At 41.2% G+C, this 26,240-nt stretch overlaps 2 protein-coding genes and 1 long non-coding RNA gene across 10 annotated transcripts in view; 2 read left to right on the forward strand and 1 right to left on the reverse strand.

Moving 5' to 3' along the window:
* afg1la (AFG1 like ATPase a) overlaps positions 1 to 6,814 on the forward strand; it is an 8,426-nt gene extending 1,612 nt beyond the window's left edge. The window contains exons 6-13 of one of the 3 annotated variants that reach the window (XM_064927623.1): positions 193 to 292; positions 401 to 459; positions 771 to 853; positions 1,046 to 1,116; positions 1,309 to 1,409; positions 2,492 to 2,632; positions 3,011 to 3,118; positions 4,429 to 6,814. In XM_064927623.1, the coding sequence (XP_064783695.1) occupies positions 193 to 292; positions 401 to 459; positions 771 to 853; positions 1,046 to 1,116; positions 1,309 to 1,409; positions 2,492 to 2,632; positions 3,011 to 3,118; positions 4,429 to 4,563 (798 nt within the window). In that variant the 3' untranslated portion in view covers positions 4,564 to 6,814. The other 2 variants (XM_064927622.1, XM_064927624.1) reach the window with 2 other exon arrangements.
* Positions 3,026 to 9,867, reverse strand: LOC135507887 (uncharacterized). 2 transcript variants are annotated; one of them, XR_010450726.1, is made up of 3 exons: positions 9,729 to 9,867; positions 3,245 to 3,385; positions 3,026 to 3,109 (listed from the first exon to the last, which is right to left on the reverse strand). It is a non-coding gene; the product is annotated as an uncharacterized LOC135507887 (long non-coding RNA). The 2 variants fall into 2 exon arrangements; XR_010450725.1 differs by lacking the exon at positions 9,729 to 9,867 and adding an exon at positions 9,084 to 9,156.
* LOC135507880 (forkhead box protein O3-like) lies at positions 6,895 to 26,196 on the forward strand. 5 transcript variants are annotated; one of them, XM_064927620.1, is made up of 4 exons: positions 6,895 to 7,229; positions 7,441 to 7,564; positions 7,702 to 8,315; positions 22,637 to 26,196. In XM_064927620.1, exons 3-4 carry the CDS (start codon positions 7,740 to 7,742, stop codon positions 23,999 to 24,001), a joined length of 1,941 nt encoding a protein of 646 aa, XP_064783692.1. In that variant the 5' UTR covers positions 6,895 to 7,229; positions 7,441 to 7,564; positions 7,702 to 7,739; the 3' UTR covers positions 24,002 to 26,196. The 5 variants fall into 5 exon arrangements, with proteins under 5 accessions (XP_064783692.1, XP_064783691.1, XP_064783689.1 ...); XM_064927619.1 differs by having other exon boundaries at positions 6,895 to 7,248; positions 7,441 to 8,315; XM_064927617.1 differs by having other exon boundaries at positions 7,441 to 8,315.
* The last annotated feature ends 44 nt before the right edge of the window (positions 26,197 to 26,240 follow it).

Consider the following 26,240-nt stretch of genomic DNA (forward strand, 5'->3'; position numbering starts at 1 on the left):
AATTGTACAAAATCATCTGAATAGCATTAGCTAATGTATGGATGTGATAATGAGGAATCCTGTTTTAGCCAAAGCCTGTTTTAGAGTTGGACTAATAAAGTTCTATTCTATGCATGGTTCCCAGTTTTGGACGCATGAAAATATAACAGGAAAGAACAATATGAGTGAATTGGTTGTGAATTCATTCCACAGGTGACAGACATTGCAGATGCCATGATTCTGAAACAGCTCTTTGAAAACCTCTTTAAGAATGGGGTTGTTGTCGTGGCCACGTCCAACCGGCCCCCAGAGGGCAAGTAGAATATTACATCACAAAACAAATACCTTGTTGAGCTGCGTTCAGCACAATCCATAGAGGACAATCTATACTGATCTAACCAGACCTATTCCTCTCTTCTAGATTTGTACAAGAACGGACTACAGAGGGTCAACTTTGTGCCATTTATTGCTGTGTTGAAGGTAAATAAGAAATACATTTCTGATTTATTTTGTATATAAGACATGTATTCTACTGTATTTTAGTCAATGCCACTCTGACATGGCTCATCCTAATATTTATATATTCCTTAATCCTATTCTTTTACTTTTAGATTTGTGTGTATTGACGTGAATTGTTAGATACTACTGCACTGTTGGAGCTAGGAACACAAGCATTTCGCTACCCCCGCCATAACATCTGCTAAATATGTGTATGTGACCAATAAAATGTGATTTGATTTGAAAACATACAGGCAAGGTTTGTCTTACGGTAGTCTGTCTCTTTTATGCAGAACTATTGCCAAGAGCTTCGTCTGGACTCTGGGATAGACTACCGCAGAAGAAACAGACCCTCAGCTGGGAAACTGTACTTCCTGTAAGAACTGCATGGTGCAAACCATGGATACAGCAATGAGGCATTTCAATACTCAAATTACTAGGTTATATTTGCTAGTATTTATTTTAATATGGAACTCTTTCTTTCAAGCCAATTTGTGTTTGATCAGTATAGTTTCATGTTTTAAATTATGTTCATCGTATTTTGCTATGTTACCCTTTTTCGACACAGCTCGAGTGAACCTTGTGTTGAGGCAATACTGGACAAGATGTTTGACGAGCTGGCCTTCAAACAGAATGACAGTAAGATGCTCACGTTGTCATTGAGTGTAGATAAAGGGAACGAAGGAGCGGTCTAATTATAGGTGCATGATATGAACATAACATTCTGTATTAATGGTATACTTAATAATATATTGAGCCTTATTGTGTTCCATCATGTTGAGTTTATTACTTGTAATTTAGCTGAACCAGATGTTCATTTTCTTTCTCTAGTAACACGGCCAAGGACTCTGAAACTGCTAGCCAGGGAGGTCAGTCTTGTGAAAACCTGTGGGACCATAGCAGACTGTACCTTCGAGGAGCTGTGTGATAGAGTAAGTGACCACAGCAGACTGTACGTTTGGCTGTACGTCCTGTGTTACTTAGTTGGTAAGAGAGTTGTTGGTTCAATTCCCACAGGGATCACATAGGCATACTAAATACAGTGAGCTCCAACATTATTGGGACACATTTGGTGTTTTTGCTCTGTACTACTATGATGTTAAAGTGCAGAATGTCAGATTTAATTTGAGGGTATTTAAAAAAAGAAAAGAAAAAATCCATCTCAGGTCAAACGTTTAGAAATTATACCGCACTTTTTTTTTTAACCCAGATTATTTTGTGCCCAATAGAAATGAATGGTCAATTATGTATTGTCATTTTGGAGACACTTTTATTGTAAATAAGAGTGTAATATGTTTCTAAACACGTCAACATTAATCTGAATGCTACCATTATTACGGATAGTCCTGAATTAATCGTGAATAATGATGAGCGAGACAGTTACAGATGCACTCCCCCCTCAAACCATGCTAACCTCCCCTGTTATTGTAATGGTGGGAGGGTAGCATGTCTTGGAGAATGGTATTTGTGCATCTGTAACTTTCTAATTCATTATTTACAATTTAATTCAGGACAATCTGTAGTCATGGTAGCATCCACATTCATGTAGAAGTGTTTAGAAACATATTCTTATTTCCAGTAAAAGTGACTCAAATGACACAATACATTATTTACCATTCATTTCTATTGAGCACAAAATAGTCAAACACAACCAAAACAAACAGCAAATGCATCCAACAAGTTTGTAGAGTCACAAGCTTGATGCAACCATTGTGTGCTAAGAAGATTGGACCAAATATTAAACGTTTGACTACTTTGATACATGTAAGTGAATTTGTCCCAATACTTTTGGTTCCATAGAATGGGGAGAGTAAATGAAGTGCTGTAGTTTCCAAATTAAAGCTGACAGTCTGCACTTTATCCTCATAGTCATTGTATCATTTCAAGTCCAAAGTGCTGGAGTACAGAGCCAAAACAACAAAACATATCACTGTCCCAATACCTTCGGAACTCACTGTATGTATGCACTCCCTGCACTAAGTGGCATACTTATACATGATGTTTTGTATTCTAGCCATTGGGTGCCAGTGACTACTTGGAGATTTCCAGGCAGTTTGATACTGTATTCATCAGGCACATTCCCCTGCTCACTATGAACAAGAAGACTCAAGCGAGACGCTTGATCACGCTTATAGATGCCTTCTATGAACACAAGGTAACATTACAAACCACTTAGTTTTAATTTATGTTATTTATTTGCACCTAATAAGAAACAAAATCAACAAGCATAATCATTCAGGGAGGGTGAAACAGAGGGCTTTATTTCTAAGCTCGAGGCTGGATCATTTTAATATAGTATGGTTTATAAGGAAACTTTGTCTTTGCGCCATAATTGTTGTAACACATTGTGATTGTTTTTTGAGACTATCCTTTGATATGAGTGTGGTTTTTATATGTACCGCTGAGGTTGTTTGATTAGCATTGTTGGATGCCCTTTTTTTTTAGTTGCTAAAAACTAGCCTGGTCCCAGATTTAGGACCAGGCTTGATGAGAACAACCCGTGTCAGTAAATGTCTCATCCTGGGTCCCCCAGGTACGAGTGGTGATTCTGGCCGATCACCCTCTGGATGACATCTTTGTACACGACGGAGATCACGAACACCACCATCATGAACTCATGGATGATCTCAACCTAAAAAAGGTACAAATTGCAGCCAAATACTCCCAACATTATTTTCTTGATCTCTAACTTAGGTAGAGAGTATATGACCTACAACATACTGAGTGTACGAAGCATAAGGATATTGAGTTACACCCCATTTTTTACCTCAGAACAGCCTTTGTTGGGGCAAGGTGTTGAAAGCCTTCGACAAGGATGCTGGCCCATGTTGACTCCAATGCTTCCCACAGTTGTCAAGTTGGCTGGAGGTCCTTTGGGTGGTGGACCATTCTTGATACACACAGGAAACTGTTGAGCATGAAAAACCCAGCAGAGTTGCAGTTCTTGACACACACAAACTGGTGCGCCGGGCACCTACTACCATACCCCGTTCAAAGACACTTAAGTCTTTTTTCTTGCCCATTCACCCTCTACATGGCACAAATACACAAGCCATGTTTCAATTGTCTCAAGGCTTAAAAATCCTTCTTTAACCTGTCTTCTCCCCTTCATCTACACCAGGGGTCTCCTAAAAGGTTAATCGCAGCCCACCTTTGAGTAGCTCGCCAAACAATTCTGAAAGTATATGCGATTTTCAAGTACTCCACCGTAAACTGTCATTAACAAATATCATTTGTATCTCTTATTTGTTCTTTTCAAACTTTCCCATTAAATGAGCAGTAGCAATACAGAATCATCACTCTACTGGCGCCTTAGAAGGCATATTCTTTTACTCACTAGATGCACAATTTAAGGGGAATTTCTTCCAGTCTTCCAGAACAGATAGAACATTCTATTTTGTGGTTTCTCTATGAACAAATGTAATTTTGAGAGTGAAAGACAAAAAAAAATACAACTGAGAACATAATTTGGGAAAATATAAAACAATTTTGGGGGGGAGATCACAGATTTTATAGGGCCCCCTTAGTGGTTTATTAACCATTTAGTTTACCAGGTATATTGACAGTACATAGTGCACTACTTTCTCTGGTACACTAAAGACACTGGAGAAGAGAATAATGTGCTTATTTGAAAGCTAGAAAAGTATCTTGCGACATGTTTTATTAAAAAAAAAAGTAGTTAATCATGCTAGAAATGTTTGGAGCCCCCTGATCTACACCGATTGAAGTGGATTTAACATGTGACATCAGTAAGGGATCATAGCTTTCACCTGGTCATGGAAAGAGCAGATGTTCCCAATGTTTTGTACACTATGACCTTCTGTTTGTTGACTTCTCAGCTTCTCTCCAAAACTGCTTTGTTCTCAGGCTTTAGGAAAATACCAAACACTCTCACTAATGGTGTTTTTCTATTGAATGCATTTACACCCTCATGTGTTGTTCCTGGATCAGGATGCAGCCAGTGAGTTGTCTATCTTCAGTGGAGCAGAGGAGATCTTTGCCTTCCAAAGGACAGTGTCTCGCCTCACTGAGATGCAGACTGAAGAGTACTGGCTGGAAGGGGACAGGAGCACCATCACCACGTAGCTGTACAGTACCCCTCACCAACCCTCTAAACCCTTCACTACCTGCAAGGACAGTGAAAACCACCTCACCAGTACAGACTATCAGTTAATTTGACAGGATCAGTTTGAGCGTGCTGAAGCGCAGAATCACCAATCATGATCACATATAAGTGTGATTTGTAGATCAGTGATTCTACGCCGTCCGACTGCAAAGTAGTCCGTCTCAAACATACACTACCACGAGGGACTCGAAACAATGGAATATATTTATTATACGAACAAAGTATGACTTCAAGCCTTTATGATTTTACTTTGCCATTGCACTTTACAAACTGACCATATTGTGCAGAACATTTTAAGTTAAACCTTTATCTGTGGATTTTTTTCTATACTGTACACATATGGTAGATGGGGTATATTGTGTGAATGGCTTTTGCAAAAAAGTTCAATGAAATCCACTTCTAAAAATGGAACTACTGGTTCAAGGTACATTTGTTATTTTATTGATATCTTATCATGAAAAGGATTGTCTATTTTAACAAGTGATGTACTGTATTATCTTATTGAGACGATCATAGAGAGTGATGACTACAGTATGGTTCATATGGATGTATGTAAGTAAGGCTGCTTGTCTCTGATGTTGAAAGCAACATCCTGCCGCCTTCATGTTTTTTAAGTTTTATTTAGCAAACAGAAATTACTGTAACCTGAGTGCCAGCCTATGCTGTGCTGCCATGCCACCTCTTTGTCACTCATTGTCAGGTCAAATAATTGGAGTGGGAAAGAGTACAAACATCTAGGATCAGACTAGGAAACACAGATTACTGGGCTCAATTGTGTAGTTTGACATGACATACACTTTATGATCAAAAGTATGTGGACATCTGCTCGTCAAACATCTCATTCCTAAATCATGGGAATTAATATGGAGTTGGTCCTCCCCTTTGATGCTTTAACAGCCTCCACTCTTCTGGGAAGGCTTTCCACTAGGTGTTGGAACATTGCTGAAGGGACTTGCTTCCATTCAGCCGCAAGAGCATTAGTGAGGTCGGCACTGATGTTGGGCGATTAGGCCTAGCTCGCAGTTGGCCTTCCAATTCATCCCAAAGGTTTTAGATGGGGTTGAGGTAAGGGCTTTTTGCAGGCTAGTCAAGTTCTTCCACACCGATCTTGAACAAATTATTTCTGTATGGAACTCGCTTTATGCACGGGGGCATTGTCATGCTGAAACAGGAAAGGGCCTTCCCATAACTGTTACCAAAAAGTTGGAAGCACAGAAGTGTCGAGAATGCTGTAGCTTTAAGATCTCCCTTCACTGGAACAAAGGGACCTAGCCCAAACCATGAAAAACAGCCCCTGACCATTATTCCTCCTCCACCAAACTTTACAGTTGGCGCTATAGATTAAGGCAGGTAGCGTTTGCCTGGCATCCGCCAAACCCAGATTATTTTGTCGGACTGCCAGATGGTGAAGTGTGATTCATCACTCCAGAACACGTTTCCACTGGCAGCAAGCTTTAAACTACTCCAGCCGACGATGATCTTAGGCTTGTGTATGGCCCATTTCATGAAGCCCCTGACTAACAGTTATTGTGCTGACGTTGCGTCCAGAGGCAGTTTAGAACTCGATAGAGTGTTGCAACCGAGGACAGATTCACTTCAGCATCCGCCAGTCCCGTTCTAATTGTTTTTTGGCCTACCACTTTGCGGCTCAGCCGTCGTTGCTCCTGGACGTTTCCACTTCACAATAACAGGTATTGTAGATATTTGATAGTAGAGTAGTGGCCCGAAGGAACACTTAATGTATTGTGTAAAGTCTTATGAAATGTCATGTAATATTTAAAATTGCGTATGACCACTGGGAGAGTATGGGGATCATTAATAAATACAAACAGCACTTATAGTTGACCGGGGCAGAAATGTGGAAAACTGACTTGTTGGAAAGGTGGCATTCTATCTGCTACGTTGAAAGTCACTGAGCTCTTCAGTAAGGCCGTTCTACTGCCAATGTTTGTCTATGGAGATTGCATGGCTGTGTGCCCGATTTTATACACCTGTCAGCAACGGGTGTGGCTGAAATTGCCGAATCCACTAATTTGGACATACTTTTCTATACACTGTATATATATATATATCTTTACTGTGTAGTACCATGTGTAATTTTGCCTTCCATGATTTATAATAGTATTATAATTATTATTTGAAATACTAAGTAAGTACCTTTTGTATTTATGCATAATTATTGTATTAAATGTCTTGGTATGTTGCCTTTTACTTGAAATGTTTCAACCTATCAATATGATGCAATAGAGTGAGCGTGTCACTTTAACTCCGATTCCTTCAGTGCAATCCAGGGGGCAGGTCTTTTCTTTCATCTGGGACTACAGTATTAGTAGCCAGCTGGAGATGGCCTTGGAGGTTGTGCTTGTGGTGTGCACCGCTGCTCGGGATGAGGAGAGGGAGCAGAATCACAGGCAGAGCGAATGTTTTATTAATTCGACATGCAACATTGTGTAAGTAGCTGAACTCTTAATTTGTTGCAAACGCTGAAAATAATTTCTCGATGGTAACCAGTAGCTCACTGGAGGCAGGGAATGAAAGCTCTCGGCGGTGCTCCTCATAGCTACACGGTTAATAAAGGATTTGGAAAGGAAATGGTCAAGATGGCAGCCCCATTTGGAATGTGAAGGTGTGGATTCTTATCGCTAGTGAGCAATTTATTTTTTTAATGTAATCTGCATATTGGAAATAGTAAACAAACACGGAACGCTGTTGATTGTATACAGTAGCTAGCTAACGTTATTCTAGAGGGTGCGCTACACGCCATTCCCAAGATAGGTGATGGAATTCTGTTGTATCACTGAAAATGCCGTATGTATAATAAATCAATTTGTTTACAGACAGACGCTGCCGTAATAAATGCACATGAAACAATGGCCTTTTGAATCGCACGATCAAGTTGCTGCGATCATCAGAGAAAAGACAGTCGACGGGACGCACGTGGAGTTCTATCAGCAGCTGGAGGTGTGGAATGTGGACCTTGGACACATTTGACTCATTATACATGCTTTAAATTAGTCTGGTGATTGATTGCTAATATTATGCATGATAACCAAACGAATAATAGCCTATTATTAATGGAATGCAACTTTGTTGATCAGTGTATACCGAATACAAGCAAGAAACCAAGGAGGGGAATATGGCTGAAGTATCACACAATGAACCACTCTCTCAGGATATTGACATCGATCCAGACTTTGAGCCCCAGAAACGACCAAGGTCTTGCACCTGGCCTCTGCCTCGACCAGAGTCCAATGCAGGGAAGCCCGAATCAAACGATGACATCATTCCCGAGGAAGAGGATGATGATGTCACAGCACCCAGCAGCTCGAGCTCGTATACTGTCAATAATGTGAATGGTGGCATAGCCATACATCAGAACACAAAGAACTCTTCTAAACACCCGTGCTTCACCACCACTAAGGAAGAAGTACTAAACCCCACTTCCAAAGAGGAGGGGAATGACGTCGATGGGTCCTCCTTGTCCACACAGACGCATGCTGTCTCAGCTCTCAATGGCCTGGCCTCCCAACCTAGGAAGTCCTCAGCTAGGAGGAATGCCTGGGGGAACTACTCCTATGCGGACCTCATCACCCAGGCCATAGAGAGCTCCCCGGACCAGAGGCTGACATTATCCCAGATATATGAGTGGATGGTGAGGTCTGTCCCTTACTTCAAGGACAAAGGAGACAGCAACAGCTCTGCAGGCTGGAAGGTGAGCAGCAGGGTGACATCACTGATATGGGATGATGCTTTCAGTAATAACACTGTAACAAAGGCTGTGTGAGTTAGCCCATGTGTTCTTAGTGTGTACTGTCATCTGCAGGTGGCATCTGAATTGATAAAGATATACAATGCTTTCACTTGGAATTAATGTGTTTTAGGTAGGCTACATACTGTACATATTGTAGTGAGGGGACACACTCAGGGTATTCAAACACACACATACCAAGGACTACAGTATGTTTTTTTGGTGTGAAGTCTTCCTCCATCTAGACCAGGGATAGGGGTGGGGGCCACAAAAGCTCAACGCATTAGGAGCCGCAAGTGGCTCGCGGGTCTACTTACCCACATTCATACCCGCACATGTAGTCAGAGCCGGCCCTAGCCTTTTGGGGACCCCACGTGAAATTTGTTGCGAGTAGTGCCCCCTTCCCCCTCTTGACAGTGGAGATAAAATAAATAACTATTGTTTTTAGGGTATATTTCCTGCAATTCTACACTGGACATAGAGAAAATGTTTTAGTTTTTAAATCATGTTTGCTGCAATTCTACACATTTTGCCATGGGGCGGAGTGAACAATGTGCAGTTTTAAAGCTAATTTGCTGTAATTCCTGGGGTTATATGGCCTGAGGTCATAGTGTTCTTACAGGTGCTACACATTTTTTATAAATCGAAATCATTTTTGCATTTTAATTTCAGAAAATGTTTAATATATCTGGCGCTAATAGTGGAATGATAGTGTTTCATAGTGTTACTTACCCCCAGTGTTGTGATTGGCTGTGATTTTTGCCAATTGAGTTCTTCCGCTGGATTGGCATATGTTGTCAGAAGCTGTTCTGACTTTGTGGCTGTGTTATCTAGTGGAAGTCGCTGTCATTTCCTGGGTGCAAAAATTATTCTTGTTATCATTGTACCATCTAAATCTCTGTGAAATATATATTTTCAGTAACAAATATCATTTTTTACAGTTTGAAACTGGTGCACCAAAACTGAAACCAACAAATTTTGGTCCGCCAGCTTCAAACAACTATAAAAACAATATATGTTTTGTTATTGAAAAGATATTTCACAGCGATTTAGATGGTACAATGATTCCAAGCACTGCATAGTGGAGGGTTTCTCACATAAACTGAAATTGAGCGAACAATTGCAGCTAAGTAGTACTGTAAAACAATATAATTCCACTAATCAGCGGCAGATATATTATGGACATTTTCTGGAATTACAATGCATACAAAAAAAATGATAACCAGCTGGGATTGGAAAGTGTGTGGCTGCCTGATAGGAACAAGGGACGCCCCATGCAGATATCACTGTTGCATGAGGCTCCTCCTGAGTGCAGCCAACACCACTCCTGTCACCCGGCCTATGACAGTGCTGTAATAGAAGCAGATGGATACCTACATTGTCATTCAGCCCTCTTGATGAAGACCATTCAGAGAAAGCTGGGCAATCAGATGCTGTCTTGAGTTTAGGACAGAACCATATAGACCTACACTATGGCTCTGGTTTAGGAGACTTAGGCTATATACTGTCAGCCTGGGTTCAAACCGAATTGTTCAGTTTCACTTTACGCTACTCGTACTGTAACACTGAGTGGAGAGTTCCTCTGACTGCCACCGTCTTATCAGAGTACTTGCATGTAGAAGAGGCCCTCTGGCCTGCAGGGGATCTCGGCTCAGTGCAACAAATTACAACAAACACTTTTCTTGTAAAGGAATATTTGTCAAGCAATTGAAAATTCAAAAATGTTATTAAATTAAAACACATTTAGGGTGACCAATTTTTATGTTATGGTGTCCTTTTGATCTGAGTTTATTTATTAGAGCAGTTTTCAGTAACACGATCAGAACAAAGGTGCAGTTAAACACATTTGTTTCCCATATGGCATCCTATTTCCTTTTTATAGTGCATTTGTTTTTACTAGGGTCCCGTAGGGTCTGGTCATATGCAATGCACTACAGTATGTAGGGATTAGGCTGTCATTTGGGATGCACCCAATGATGGGCTATTCATTGTGATGGTAGATGGTGAATGATAGCCATTGATTATTTAAAATGGATGCATACAGCTGAGGACGAAAACAAAAGACCCCACTACCTGGCCTCAACAGCCAATGAAGGTAGTTATTTTCCTTTAATTTCTCCCGAGTTGAGATACTTCTTCATCCACCTTTTCTCATTTTATTAGTATTGTTTTTCCTGAGGAGTATTCATTAGTTCAGATAGTCCCTCTCTTCTAGTGCCCTTATAACCTGGTGTTTAAAGGGATAGTTCAGGATTTTGGCTGTGAAGGAAGTTGGAGTTAGTTTCGCGAGCCAATGCTAACTAGCGTTAGCGCTCGCTTAGCACAAAGACTGGTGGCATGCTAGCTGTACCCGAAGACTTCCAGTCTCTGCGCTAAGCTAGTTATCTTTGGCTCACAAAATTGCCTCCAACTTCCTTCTGGATGCAGAGGCATAAAAATGGTATCCATTAGTTCATCTGAGTCTTGGGAGGTAGATAAAGGTCTTCATTGCCAAAATCCTGAAATATCCCTTTAAGCCTATAATTTTGGTCCACAAAGGGCTCTCTCTGGTCTGTTGTCTCTTGCCTCCGTTTGATTCTGGGGATTAGTTTGGCCTGGAAAACCAATCCATCCGTCATGAAATCGAGTCTAATGAAAGCTTCAGCTTTGCTGGATTTAAATGGAAAAAAGAGGTCTGGAAATATAAATAGTCTCGGTTTGTAATCCTGTGCAACTGTTGGATAGAGGTTTGTGGGTCTACAGAAATGGAATAATTTACATTTTTGTGTTTTATTTTTATTGAACATTTATTTAACTAGGCAAGTCAGTCAAATTCTTATTTACAATGACGGCCAAACCCTAACCCGGGAAGACGCTGGGCCAATTGTGCGGCGCCCTATGGGACTCCCAGTCACGACCGGTTATGATAGAGCATGGAATCGAACCAGGGTCTGTAGTGATGCCTCTAGCACTGAGATGCAGTGCCTTGGACCGCAACGCCACTAGGATCATTGCTATGATAATGATCATAGTTATAATAATAAATCAATAACGAGGGTCTTATTCTGGTGACATGGGCCGTGTACGAATACATACTTCGTCCTCAATAGTAGGCTGTTTGAATATGCAAAACAATAAAGCTTAATAGTATACGACATGTTGAGAATCAAGTATACTGTTAATGCCTGGACGTCATACTCGTTTCGGCTTTGACAACCGCTGATCATTTAGACATGGGGATGCGCTACCAAAATCAACTAATAGCGGGAAACAACGCAATGACACATTCTCATTATGCAAATATAGAATGTTTTAATAGTATGTGACATTTCGAAAATCAAGTATGGTTTAAATCCCAGGAATTTATACTCATTCCGGCTCGTCGTCTAGTAGAATTTGATGCACACTTTTCCACAGTGCATTGGAAGAGGTTGGCTGCAAGTTCTCTTCAAGTAGCACACAACAACTTATTTTGGTGGTTTTCAATTGTAGGCTAAGTAGTTTTTGTTCTCCTTAAAATGATCACAAGTATTGCATCTTTGGAAACGTTCTTAAAAAATTAAATTACAAATCCCAAAGGGGATTACTAGTTTCTCACTGAAGTGTTATTTATTCCCTTGGCCTTCGTCAGAGCTTTAAAATGAAATACTAAACCATCTTTTGATTTCTGAATCTGTCGGCACCGGGGACTCGGGAAATGGCTGCTTTTGAGTTGAACATGTGGATTGTTTAAGTTTTGTTGTCTAGTCTACCTATTTAGTTTATGGATCATTTTGATCTCCTTCCCAATAATTAGTGTGTTAGTTTATTATGTTGCTGTCCAAGTTTTGGTGTGTGTACTAGACTATTTGATTTCATGTATATGTTACAGCACTTTGGTTTCACTAAATATGTCGAAATGGAACTGATCTGTTTGACTTCAGCCCTTTTAAACGGGATACATGGGCTATATGGTCTACTACGGTGTAGGTCAAATGTTATAGGCAGCCTGAGGCCTATAACTAACCTATTCTATTCAGAGTTTAGGCTGGTTAATGGAAAAATTCAACCGCACTCGGCCCCTCCCCACCTAAGCCAATCAGGAGCCGTGTGTTGTGGCATACTGCATACTTTTTACTAAACGGTACGCGCTAAATTGTATGCGCCGATGAGTAAATAGTATGCAGTTGTAAGTATGGTATTCGGACACGGCCCCTGATGATTGTTGTTTGACAAAAATATTGTTATCCATAATATCTCCATGTAGATATTTGGTATTTTATTAGGATCCCCATTAGTTGTTGCAACAGCTACTCTTCCTGGGGTCCACATGAAACATAATACAGAACATCAATAGTAGAGGTCGACCGATTATGATTTTTCGACGCCGATGCCGATTATTGGAGGACCAAAAAAAAAGCCGATACTGATTTAATCGGACAATTTGTTTTTTTACATTTGTAATAATGAGAATTACAACAATACTGAATGAACACTTATTTTAACTTAATATAATACATCAATAATATCAATTTAGCCTCAAATAAATGAAACATATTCAATTTGGTTTAAATATTGCAAAGAAAAGTGTTGGAGAAGAAAGAAAAAGTGCAATATGTGCCATTGAAAAAAGCTAACGTTTAAGTTCCTTTCTCAGAACATGAGAACATAGGAAAGCTGGTGGTTCCTTTTAACATGAGTCTTAACTATTCCCAGGTAAGAAGTTTTAGGTTGTAGTTATTATAGGAATTATAGGACTATTTCTCGCTATACGATTTGTATTTCATATACCTTTAACTATTGGATGTTCTCATAGGCACTTTAGTATTGCCAGTGTAACTTCCGTCCCTCTCCTCGCTCCTACTTGGGCTCGAACCAGGAACACATCGACAACAGCCACCCTCGAAGCAGCGTTACCCATGCAGAGCGAGGGGAACAACCACTCCAAGTCTCAGAGCGAGTGACGTTTGAAACGGTATTAGCGCGCACCTCGTTATCTAGCTAGCCATTTCACATCGGTTACACCAGCCTAATCTCGGGAGTTGATAGGCTTGAAGTCATAAACAGCGCAATGCTTGAAGAATTGCGAAGAGCTGCTGGCAAACGCACAAAAGTGCTGTTTGAATGAATGCTTACGAGCCTGCAGCTGCCTACTATCGCTCAGTCAGACTGCTCTATCAAATATCAAATCATAGACTTAATTATAACATAATAACACACAGAAATACGAGCCGTAGGTCATTAATATGGTCGAATCCGGAAACCATTTCGAAAACAAAAAGTTTATTCTTTCAGTGAAATACGGAAAAGTTACGTATTTTATCTAACGGGTGACATCCCTAAGTCTAAATATTGCTGTTACATTGCACAACCTTCAATGTTATGTCATAATTATGTACAATTCTGGCAAATTAATTACGGCCTTTTGTTAGGAATAAATGGACTTCACACAGTTCGCAACGAGCCAGGCGGCCCAAACTGCTGCATATATCCTGACTGCTTGCACAGAACACTAGAAGTGACACAATTTCCCGAGTTATAAGAAATTCATGTTAGCAGGCAATATTAACTAAATATGCAGGTTTAAAAATATATACTTGTGTATTGATTTCAAAGAAAGGCATTGATGTTTATGGTTAGGTACATTGATGCAACAACTTTTTTTTTGTAAATGCCCTTGTTTTTTATTTTTATTTTACCTTTATTTTACTAGGCAAGTCAGTTAAGAACAAATTCTTATTTTCAATGACGGCCTAGGAACAGTGGGTTAACTGCCTGTTCAGGGGCAGAACGACAGATTTGTACCTTGTCAGCTCGAGGATTTGAACTTACAACCTTTCACTTACTAGTCCAACGCTCTAACCACTAGGCTACCCACCTATTTGTCAGTCGGCTGTGATTCGATGAGAAATTAACAGGCACCACATCGATTATATGCAACGCAGGACACGCTAGATAAACTAGTAATATCATCAGCCATGTGTAGTTAACTAGTGATTATTTCAAGATAGATTTTTTTTATATAAGATAAGTTTAATGCTAGCTAGCAACTTACCTTGGCTTCTTGCTGCCCTCGCGTAACAGGTAGTCAGCCTGCCACACAGGCTCCTCGTGGAGTGCAATGTAAGGCAGGTGGTTAGAGTGTTTCAAAACATGTAGCCTACACACACTATCTCGGTCAAATAGGGGAAAGGCGTTGTGCCGCGAGGTGTTGCTTTATCTGTTTTTTAAAATCACATTTGCTGTTTATTTGAGATGGAAGTTCCATGCAATAAGGGCTCTATATAATACTACGCTTTCTTGAATTTGTCTGGATTTGTGGATTGTGGTATCCAATTGTTAGTAGTTACTATCTTGTCTCATCGCTACAACTCCCATATGGGCTCGGGAGAGACGAAGGTCGAGAGCCATGCATCCTCCAAAACACAACCTAAGCAAGCAGCACTGCTTCTTAATAACACAGTGCACATCCAACCCGGAAGCCAGCCGCACCAGTGTGTCAGAGGAAACACCGTGCACCTAGCGACCTGGTCAGCGTGCACTGCGTGGATTGTGAAAAGACCCCTGGTGGCATGTCTAGTGGGATAAGTGTGTGTGTGTCAGAGCTGTGTGTAAGTTGACTATGCAAACAATTTGGGATTTTCATCACATTAATGTTTCTTATAAAAATAAGTGATAGTCAGTCTCTCCTCAACTCTTAGCCAAGAGAGACTGGCATGCACAGTATTTATCAGCCCTCTGATTACAATGAAGAACAAGACGTGCCACTCTGTTCTGGGCCAGCTGCAGCTTAACTAGGTATTTCCTTTCAGCACTGGACCACACGACTGAACAATAATCAAAATGAGACAAAACTAGAGCCTGCAGGACTTGCTTTTTGGAGTGTGCTGTCAAAAAAGCAGAGCATCTCTTTTTTACGGCCAGACCTCCCCATCTTTACAACCATTGAATCTATATGTTTTGACCATAACAGTTTATAATCTAAGGTAACGCCAAGTAATTTAGTCTCCTCGACTTGTTCGACAACCACATGATTCATTACCTGATTCAGCTGAGGTCTAGAACTTAAGGAATGATTTGTACCAAATATATGGCTCTTAGTTTTGGAGATGTTCAGGACCAGTTTATTACTGGCCACCCATTCCAAAACAGACTGCAACTCTTTGTTAAGGGTTTCAGTGACTTCATTAGCTGTGGTTGCTGATGCGTATATGGTTGAATCATTAGCATAAACCGCACAGCCTACCTGCGCTGTATCTGTGAGCTGTTAGGGCGCAGGTGTGCCAATACCAGAGTAGGAACATTTTCTATTTAACGCAACAGTTTTTGACAACTATCGGTTGAGTTTAAAATGCGATGGAGGCACATCGAACTTTACATTTTTATTCGGTACCTGAAAACGTAAGCGAGAAAGTGCGCACAATGTACTATGTTGTCACGCACAGATTTTTATCCACAACAAGTCAGTTTGGTGGAAACCCACCACTGGTGGGAAAATGCGCATATTTTCATCATGCAGATTTTTGAATATTCACATGAAAGTCTGTCGCCAATTGGATGGGAACCTAACTAGTCATGGAAATAGTCACGCAACAAGCCACTCATGATTACTTGTGGGTGGCTCACACTGTTAAGGCGTCCGCATGCTTCCCAGCCGAAACAGTTTGGAAGAGTTTTGTGTATACAGTGGGGAGAACAAGTATTTGATACACTGCCGATTTTGTAGAGGTCTGTAGCATGTAGAGGTCTGTAATGTTTATCATAGGTACACTTCAACTGTGAGAGACGGAATCTAAAACAAAAATCCAGAAAAGCACATTGTATGATTTTTAAGTAATTAATTTGCATTTTATTGCATGACATAAGTATTTGATACATCAGAAAAGCAGAACTTAATATTTGGTACAAGAACCTTTGTTTGCAATTACAGAGATCATGCATTTCCTGTAGTTCTTGACCAGGTTTGTACACACTGCAGCAGGGATTTTGGCCCACTCCTCAATACAGACCTTCTCCAGATCCTTCAGGTTTCGGGGCTGTCACTGTGTAATACGGACTTTCAGCCAAGACCAGAGAGCTGTGAGCAAAGATTTTCTATTGGGTTCAGGTCTGGAGACTGGCTAGGCCACTCCAGGACCTTGAGATGCTTCTTACGGAGCCACTCCTTAGTTGCCCTGGCTGTGTGTTTCGGGTCATTGTCATGCTGGAATACTAAGACACGACCCATCTTCAATGCTCTTACTGAGGGAAGGAGGTTGTTGGCCAAGATCTGGCGATACATGGCCCCATCCATCCTCCCCTCAATACGGTGCAGTAGACCTGTCCCCTTTGCAGAAAAGCATCCCCAAAGAATGATGTTTCCACCTCCATGCTTCATGGTTGGGATGGTGTTCTTGGGGTTGTACTCATCCTTCTTCTTCCTCAAAACACAGCAAGTGGAGTTTAGACCAAAAAGCTCTATTTTTGTCTCATCAGACCACGTGATCTTCTCCCATTCCTCCTCTGGATCATCCAGATGGTCATTGACAAACTTCAGACGGGCCTGGACATGCGCTGGCTTGAGCAGGGGGATTCATGACGGCGTAGTGTGTTACTAATGGTTTTCTTTGAGACTGTGTTCCTAGCTCTCTTCAGGTCATTGACCATGTCCTGCCGTGTAGTTCTGGGCTGATCCCTCTCCTTCCTCATGATCATTGATGCCCCACGAGGTGAGATCTTGCATGGAGCCCCAGACCGAGGATGATTGACCGTCATCTTGAACTTCTTCCATTTTCTAATAATTGCACCAACAGTTGTTGCCTTCTCACCAAGCTGCTTGCCTATTGTCCTGTAGCCCATCCCAGCCTTGTGCAGGTCTACAATTTTAGCCCTGATGTCCTTACACAGCTCTCTGGTCTTGGCCATTGTGGAGAGGTTGGAGTCTGTTTGATTGAGTGTGTGGACAGGTGTCTTTTTTATACAGGTAACTAGTTCAAGCAGGTGCAGTTAATACAGGTAATGAGTTGAGAACATGAGGGCTTCTTAAAGAAACGAGTGTGTGAGAGCCGGAATTCTTACTGGTTAGTAGGTGATCAAATACTTATGTCATGCAATAAAATGCAAATTAATAACTTAAAAATCATACAATGTGATTTTCTGGATTTTTGTTTTAGAGTCCATCTCTCACAGTTGATGTGTACCTATGATTAAAAAAATTACAGACCGCTACATGCTTTGTAAGTAGGAAACACTGACGATTTTGCAGGTTATCAAATACTTGTTCTCCCCACTGTATGTTATGTCATTTTGTAACATTTTAGTTAGTTTTGGACATCGGTAAGTTTTTTTTTGACTGTTTGGGCACACAGCATTTGTTTCTTGAGGCAAGCCAAAGTCGGTTGCCGAATTCTATGACCCTTCGTCGGTGATTGGTCAACAGTAGGGATTCTTCAATAAAGTCTTTGTGATTCAACGAGAGAGATTTCTTTAATTGAGAAATACTGCACCAAACATCTTATGTAAAATTGTGTGGCTAAGATCTATAATTTTTGCCAAGATGTGTTGAGTTGGATTCATTCTAATTACTTTGAGGATGTGTATACTGGCTACGGTGTCTCAAAATGGACAAACAGTACTATTGCCGCTTTTTTCTAGTTTTTCAAACAACAATTCGGCTTGCCTCCAGCCAAACTGAAGCATGCTGATGGCTTTAGAGATCACCATTTAGGTCTTAGTTTCTATAGGTTAGGTACAGTAGTCTACTGATACTCTGTACACATAGGAAGAGGTTTAGTCTGCATATTAGGAAGGGATTTAGCCTATAGTTCTGTGGTCAGTAGTTTATCTCAGCTATTAGACAATGGCATTAAGGAATATAAGATTTAGGTTGTCTATCTGTATCGGCTGAGCTGGGGCAAGGTTGGTGCATTATGTCCTTTATGAAGAGTGGTTTGGGGCTAATCGTTGACGTTGTCAATCTATACAGTAGGTGATTCAGCTCCCACTTTAAATAATAACGCTATGTTTTATGTCATACATTAGTGCTTCTGTTCAACCTAGAATATACTTGTATTTAGCCCTGCAGTCAACCCAACTTGTTCCATACATAACTTACCTATTCAGTGCACATTAGTCCTGAAACATTTTGTTTAAGTCTTATTTTTTACGGAATTGATGCATTATGTCTGGTTGCTAGACAATGCACCCTTTGCTGTAGCTATTGTCCTGGTACAGTGTTATGGGTCTACCTACTACGGTTTGTTTTTAATCAATTGGAGTCTTGCCATTGGCTGCTGTGCTCCATACCTCCATTTTTGTTTTATTGGCTGGTGGCCTGAGCACAAGAATCAGAATCAGCTGACTGGAAACTATGTAGGTCAATGTGTAGCAGTAAGAGAGAGTGAGAGATGGGACCGAGAGAGATTGTTAGGAGGGAGAAATAGAGGGTGTCTGAGGGAGAGACAGGGATGATGTGAGCGGGCGAGAAATAGAGGGGGAAGAGGCGTGCTGCCGGTTTACTCTGGATCTGGCGTTGCTTTGTGTAGACTGGCAGAATTCTGGTGTCTGTGTCGGTTTGTCTGTCTGTTGGTTTGTCGGTCTGTTCACAAGGAGGCTTTGATCAAAGGCTGCTACCGGCTGCTGCTGTTGTATGACAGAGTGGGGGAGGGGAGCGCTACAGTGGGTGCTTTTAGTTTTGTCTTTTTACAGAAAGCACTGCATATTGGGCTCCCACTGCATCTCAGTGCTAGAGGCGTCACTACTGACCCTGGGTCGATTCCAGGCTCATAACTGGCCGTGATTGGGAGTCCCATAGGGCGGCGCGCAATTAGCCCAATTTTCCAGGTTTTGGCCAGGGTAGGCTGTCGTTGTAAATAAGAATTTGTTCTTAACTGACTTGCCTAGTTAAATAAAGGTCAAAAATATATTTTTTTTAATCAAAATATAGAGATCACATTCTACTTGCAATTATACATGTGAAAAGAACAATAATACAACAATGTATAGATTTAAATCGGAATACGGTAGGTTTGTGTAACCTAATCAGCTAAATCGATACAGCAGAGTATTGCGATATCTTGACTCCAAGTATCAAAAATAATTGATGATGATAATAATAATAAGTAGTTAAATCTAGCTAGCGCTAGTCAGCTGTACCTGTGCCATAACTCCGGAATTTGTCGTTCTCTAGCTTGTTCTCTATTTTCTTTTTAAAATGTTGAGCCAGCATGTTTCCAGCACTTTTTTTATTTCTATGTCTGATCACAACTCGTTTTCTTATGGCTCTCTCTTGACCCTCTGCAGCAGACATGGTGAGCAATATCTTTGGCAGTATTGTACAGTTGAAGTCGGACGTTTACATACACCTTAGCCAAATACATTTAAACTCAGTTTAATCCTAGTTAAAAAAATCCCTGTCTTATGTCAGTTTGGATCACCACTTTTATTTTAAGAATGTGAAATGTCAGAAAAATAGTAGTGATTTTATTTCAGCTTTTATTTCTTTCATTACATTCCCAGTGGGTCAGAAGTTTACATACACTCAATTAGTATTTAGTAGCATTGTTTAACTTGGGTCAAACGTTTCATGTAGCCTTCCACTAGCTAACCACAATAAGTTGAGTGAGTTTTGGCCCATTCCTCCTGACAGAGATGGTGTAACTGAGTCAGGTTTGTAGGCCTCCTTGCTCGCACATGCTTTTTCAGTTCTGCCCACAAATTTTCTATGGGATTAAGGTCAGGGCTTTGTGATGGCCACTCCAATGCCTTGACTTTGTTGTCCTTAAGCCATTTTGCCACAACTTTGGAAGTATGCTTGGGGTCATTGTCCATTTGGAAGACCCAAAAGCTTTAACTTCATGACTGATGCTGCTTCAATATATCCACATAATTTTCCGTCCTCATGATGCCATCTATTTTGTGAAGTTCACCAGTCCCTCCTGCAGCGAAGAACCCCCACAACATGATGCTGCCACCACCATGCTTCAGGGTTGGGATGGTGTTCTTCGGCTTGCAAGCCTCCCCCTTTTCCTCCAAACATAACTATGGTCATTATGGCCAAACAGTTCTATTTTTGTTTCATCAGATCAGAGAACATTTCTCCAAAAAGTTAGATCTTTGTCCCCATGTACAGTTGCAAACCGTAGTCTGGCTTTTTTATGGCGGTTTTGGAGCAGTGGCTTCTTCCTTGCTGAGCGGCCTTTCAGGTTATGTTGATATAGGACTCGTTTTACTGTTTTACTTTTGTACCTGTTTCCTCCAGCATCTTCACAATCTTCACAAGGTCTGGGATTGATTTTGCACTTTTCGCACCAATGTCTCTAGGAGACAAAACTTGTCTCCTTCATGAGCGCTATGACAGCTACGTGGTCCCATGGTGTTTATACTTGCGTACTGTTGTTTGTACAGATGAACATGGTACCTTCAGGCATTTGAAAATTGCTCCCAAGGATGAACCAGACTTGTGGACGTCTACATTTTTTTCTGAGGTCTTGGCTGATTTCTTTTGATTTTCCCATGATGTCAAGCAAAGAGGCACTGAGTTTGATGTCAATTAGCCTATCAGAATCGCCATGACTTAATTTTCTGGGATTTTCCAAGCGGTTTAAAGGCACAGTCCGCTTAGTGTATGTAAACTTCTGACCCACTGGAATTGGATACAGTGAATTATAAGTTAAATAAACAATTGTTGGAAAAATTATGCACAAAGATATAGTGTCATGCACAAATATATAGTTTGTTAACAATACGTTTATGGAGTGTTTGAAAAATGAGTTTTAATGACTCCAGCCTAAGTGTATGTAAACGTCCAGCTTCAGCTGTATATTAAATGGCAGTATTGAATCGCAGTACATTGAGAATCGCAGTGCATTGAGAATCGCAGTGCATGTCATGTCAGCACCTACACTACCGGTCAAACGTTTTAGAACACCTACTCAGTCAAGGGTTTTTCTTTATTTTTTACTATTTTCTACATTGTAGAATAACAGTGAAGACATCAATTAAATATAAAATATATTTTGATTTGTTTAAAACTTTTTTTGGTTACTACATGATTCCATATGTGTTATTTCATAGTTTTGATTTCTTCACTATACAATGTAGAAAATAGTCAAAATAAAGAAAAACCCTTGAATGAGTAGGTGTTCTAAAACTTTTGACCGGTAGTGTAGGTATCGTGATATTGTATCATGAGGTCCCTGCCAATTCCCAGCTTTACAGCTAACCATAGTCAGACCCACATTTGTTGGCATGTTGCAAAGTTGTATCAACCCTGCCACGCTAGTCAATAAGTAAAAGAACGACTGATGAGTCATGCATTAACAGTGCAGGAAAAGAGAAGCGTGTTTCACTCCTGACTGGATGACAAAAGTGTTTCGCTGCTTAGTTTAATCATGTAATTGGCTTGGAGCGAGTCACTGACCGAGGGGTTTTCAGGGAAGTTTGATGTCAACAGACCAAACCATTGACCCATATTCAAATATAGACAAAACAGCTCACTGACCCATAGGAAAGAATAGGCCGGTTTGGTCAGTGATCTGTCTCACATCACAGAAATGTCCAGCTTTGCATAGTAGGCAGACGTGTGCATATCAGATTTTGCTAGGCAAAATGGTAGAGGCACTTAGGACTACCCTTGACTTAGGACTCACACTTATCCGTACATCTCTCATTAACCCACCCCTCTCCAAACCCTGGTGCCGCATACCCAGAGATGACTTACCACAGTTCCTCCTCTCCCCTGCTCTCTTTTTGCTTCGCTCTGTGGCAGGACTCCCTGTTAGTGTAACCTGAATGCACAGACAGACTCCAGCCCTTTTCATTTAGAAGCTACATGGTGGAGAATATCTCCAGGGAAATCTGTTAGGCCTTTTACAGCAGCAGACAGAAAATAGGTCACAGTTGCAGTGGAATACTGTCTCTCTGAGTAGAAGACCCACACATTGTATAACTGCAGTGTAATAACCAGTGTGTGTATATTATTGTTTTCTCCCTTTACTTTGCTTCTCAGCTTTATGTCCAGTGTGTATGTATGATTGAGCACAGGCCTTTTTTTAAATGTAATGTAATTTAAAACTTTTTTTCACAAGTCTCCATATAAAAACGTCTTTTTTTGGAGCAATTTTACCACCAAGAATCTTTAACATAAAAGACAATCCACACATTTACATCAGGAATGAATTAATACTGCAAAAATTCACATGCATTGGGCTCTTTCTCCATCAAAAACATGTTTTTATATATTGTTTCTCGTAGATCTGTGTCGTAACACTGTAATTAAACACGTAACAATATTGTATTAACCTCCTGTTAAAGTGTCACACAAAACTAACCCTTTCCTCTCTCTCCAGAACTCCATCCGACACAACCTGTCTCTCCACAGTCGTTTCATGCGGGTGCAGAATGAAGGAACGGGGAAAAGTTCCTGGTGGATGGTCAACCCTGAGGGCGGGAAAGGCGGCAAAGCTCCACGACGACGGGCCGTATCCATGGACAACAGCAACAAGCTGATCAAAGGTGCTCGAGGCCGCGCCGCCAAGAAGAAAGCATCTCTAGGCCTACAGGCCGTCCAAGATGGCAGCTCCGAGAGTTTATCCTTATCCTCTAGCTTGTCCAAGTGGACAGGAAGTCCCACGTCTCGCAGCAGCGACGAACTGGATGCCTGGACGGACTTCAGGTCTCGCACCAACTCCAACGCCAGCACAATCAGCGGGCGCCTTTCCCCCATCCTGGCCAACCCAGAGCTGGATGAGGCGCTGGATGATGACTCCATCTCTCCCCTCTCCCCCATGCTCTACTCCAGTCCCAGCAGTTTGTCTCCCTCCACCGGCCCCCTAGGTCTGGCCGACCTAGCCCTCACTATGAACCTCAATGATGGGCTCCCTGACGATCTGATGGGCGACCTTCTGGACAACATCAGCTTGACGGCGTCCCAGCAGCCCCTGGGGCAGGAGGTGGAGAGCGGAGGACCCAATCAGATGGGGAGCTCAGTGTTAACCTTCAGCTGTTCAGGAGGTGGTAGTAGTAGTCTGGGCATCCCATCCTCCGGCAGCTACGGGTCTGCCATCTCCATCTTCCAGCTCAGCCCCCCGTCCTCCTCAGTGACTTCCCTACGCCAGTCCCCCATGCAGACCATCCAGGAGAACCACCAAGCTTCCTTCTCCTGCCTGTCCTCTCGTTTCAACCACCACCACGCCCTACAGGACCTGCTGAGCCTGGAGACACATGGCAGCCATGTCAGCGACATCATGCTCACACACTCTGACCCACTGATGTCACAAGCCAGCGCCTCTGTCACTTTGTCCCAGAATTCCCGGCGGAATGCCATGCTGCTTCGCAAGGACCCTATGATGTCATCAAACTGGGACGGTGCTGCGGGTCTGAATTCCCAGACTTCCTTAATGCCTGGTTGGCGGGCTCAGGCTGGCTTGTCTACACCGAGCAATGAAGTGTTGTGCTCAAGCAATGACTTGGACCAGCAGGCCAAGCAGCTTCTCCAGCACCTACCGTCTCCCAGTAGAAACTCTTCTATGCAGCTTGGTGGCTCTGGTACCAACAACAGCACCTCTGAAAACCCATTTCAGTTGATCGCTCCAGACCGCTTTCCCATCCCTGACGATCTGGATTTGGACGTGTTCAACAGCAGCCTGGACTGTGACATGGACACTATCATCCGTAATGAGCTGATGGACCCTGACTGCATTGATGATATGTGAATACAGGCCCAGAACTGTGGAGCTCTGTTTAGTCTCTGTGTTGGGAGTTGAGACAGGAACCATCCGTATTATCAGTGGGATTTTAGTAAATGTGAAGTTAAAATGTGAAATAGACACTTATTTTAAGTCTCAGGGATTTATCCTTATGTGGTGATTTGTAAACACTGATATTAAAATGAAATGTTTTTTATTTTATTTTTACCCAGCTTCCCATGTCACATTTCTTAACTATACATTAGCCAACACAATATTTTTTGCCAAACCAGCCGTCACTCCAGTGTGGTTGACTGCCTGTTTACATCTAACAAGCTCCAGAGAATGTTACCATTATTTTGTATATACTTGATTCAGCTTTGTACGCTTTTACCGGTATGTTCTCAGCAGAAAAGAGGACTAAAGAAATAAGGGGGAAAAAAGCAATTGTGTATCTTTGAAACGCCTTGCATCAAAGAACCATTCCATGCACCTGTATCGTAAAACATTTAGCTTAGAAATGTTTAACGTCATCAAAAGCAAGGTTAACCACATGGCGTTAATTGTACTGTATGTATGTGATGTTTGGTTAATTTTCTTCTGTGATTTTGGTATTCAATACTCCGAGAGAAGTCTCTGCTTTGTAAAGTTGCAATGTCAGACTCTGCACTATAACATGGCCTGTATTCAATAAAGCATTTCTGAGTATGAGTGCTGATACAGGATCAGTTTAGCCTTTTAGATTAGCACTCCTACTCTAGGAAGCTTTATGAATATAGGCCCGGGTGTTGCTTGATTGTCAGTCCTTATAGCAATTCATGATTGCTCTGGAAATGTGATCCAGATGCTCCATATGGAGGTTTTGGCGCAATTGCAGAACCTCTTGGAGGCTTGCAGAGGCCAAATCGAGCTCCGCACCAAATTGCCGTGCGCCTCCCAAATTTTGTAATAATACTTAGGGCTCCGCATAGCTCTGCATTGACATGATTGGTCGACGGTACGTGGGGGGCGGAAGGTGCTTTAGAAACACATATTAACTTCCTTGACGACTTCCAACAGCAAGTTTGAGTGCTCTGACTTCTGCGGAGGCCACATAGCTCCAAGTGCTGCACGGCCATTGCAGATGTTGGATTGACCATGCAGGACCTTTAAGGAAAAGCGTTGTATACAAAGGACTGGCAGTTGCATGGTAGCATAACATTTTAGATGGCTTTTAAATGGGGAACAATAACAGTACCATATCTTCTTGAATATTGACAAAATCTTTTCCACGTTCAAGAAATCCAATAAACAAAAACATTGAGAATGTACTTTGTTCAGCACGCGCTTTAGTAGAAATAAGGGATAAAGTGAAATTCTACAGGCAAAACGACTGTCACAATAATTTAACAATGGATTTAACTCGTGGTTTTTCCAATATACTTTGTAAGAACAAAAAAGAGTCAACCTAAGGGTTAAGTTTACAATCTCATCCAATGAGAATGGATCTACTTTGTATTTTTACTTATTTTGAACACCGAAGGAATTACAGCTTACAAAAATCCTTTTTTTGTACATTGGATAAACATTTACTCATGCTAAATATTGACATTTAGGCAAAGCCTGAAATATCAGATTATTGACTGGCCCATTCCATACAGAGTCAGAAGCAATAAACTCTTTTAACATTCTGTTTAAATTATTGCCCCAAAAATAATATAATGAGCCGATTTCTCACATGGGATAGGATTAAGTGACGAGATTATTACCAAACTTTCGAGTCAACATACATTGTACAAGCTTTACGGGTGTCCTATGCTATTGTATTGAAAATGTTAGGAGTTTTAATGACCCCTTATTTTCTTGACATCGATGTAATTCTTAACGCTACCGACATAGGAGTTCTATGTAATAAATGTAGATGGATTTAGACCTGATACAACATATTTTGAATACAGTACTTGGATTGGTTTTACGATGATTAGATATTAACCATTTGACTGGCTGGTTTTATGCTGAAATTATTTTTGTTTAGTATCGTCATTAAAGTAATATTGCAGTATTATTTTTCGTACTGTAGATCACTCACTGCCTACCAATGATCTTATTAACCTTGCTGGTCCTAAATTACGTCACTCTACTTGATGTTTTGTTGGCATTTCCTTATGTATTTCCACTTTGGATGATGTAACGTCGGTCTAAGAAATGGTGCATGTAAATAAAAGCTTTGTGAAACACTATAAATCGTCTTGAAAATGTGTCTTGGTCTTTTATTGTGTTGAATATT

Source organism: Oncorhynchus masou, chromosome 21 (genome assembly GCF_036934945.1).
Source record: "Oncorhynchus masou masou isolate Uvic2021 chromosome 21, UVic_Omas_1.1, whole genome shotgun sequence".
NCBI lineage: Eukaryota > Metazoa > Chordata > Actinopteri > Salmoniformes > Salmonidae > Oncorhynchus > Oncorhynchus masou.

Excerpts from the sequence above, each read along its gene's own strand:
- LOC135507880 (XM_064927619.1), top strand. The coding sequence starts at position 7,740 with ATGGCTGAAGTATCACACAATGAACCACTCTCTCAGGATATTGACATC. Across the intron at positions 8,316-22,636 it reads ACAGCTCTGCAGGCTGGAAG|AACTCCATCCGACACAACCT; the intron begins GTGAGCAGCAGG and ends CTCTCTCTCCAG.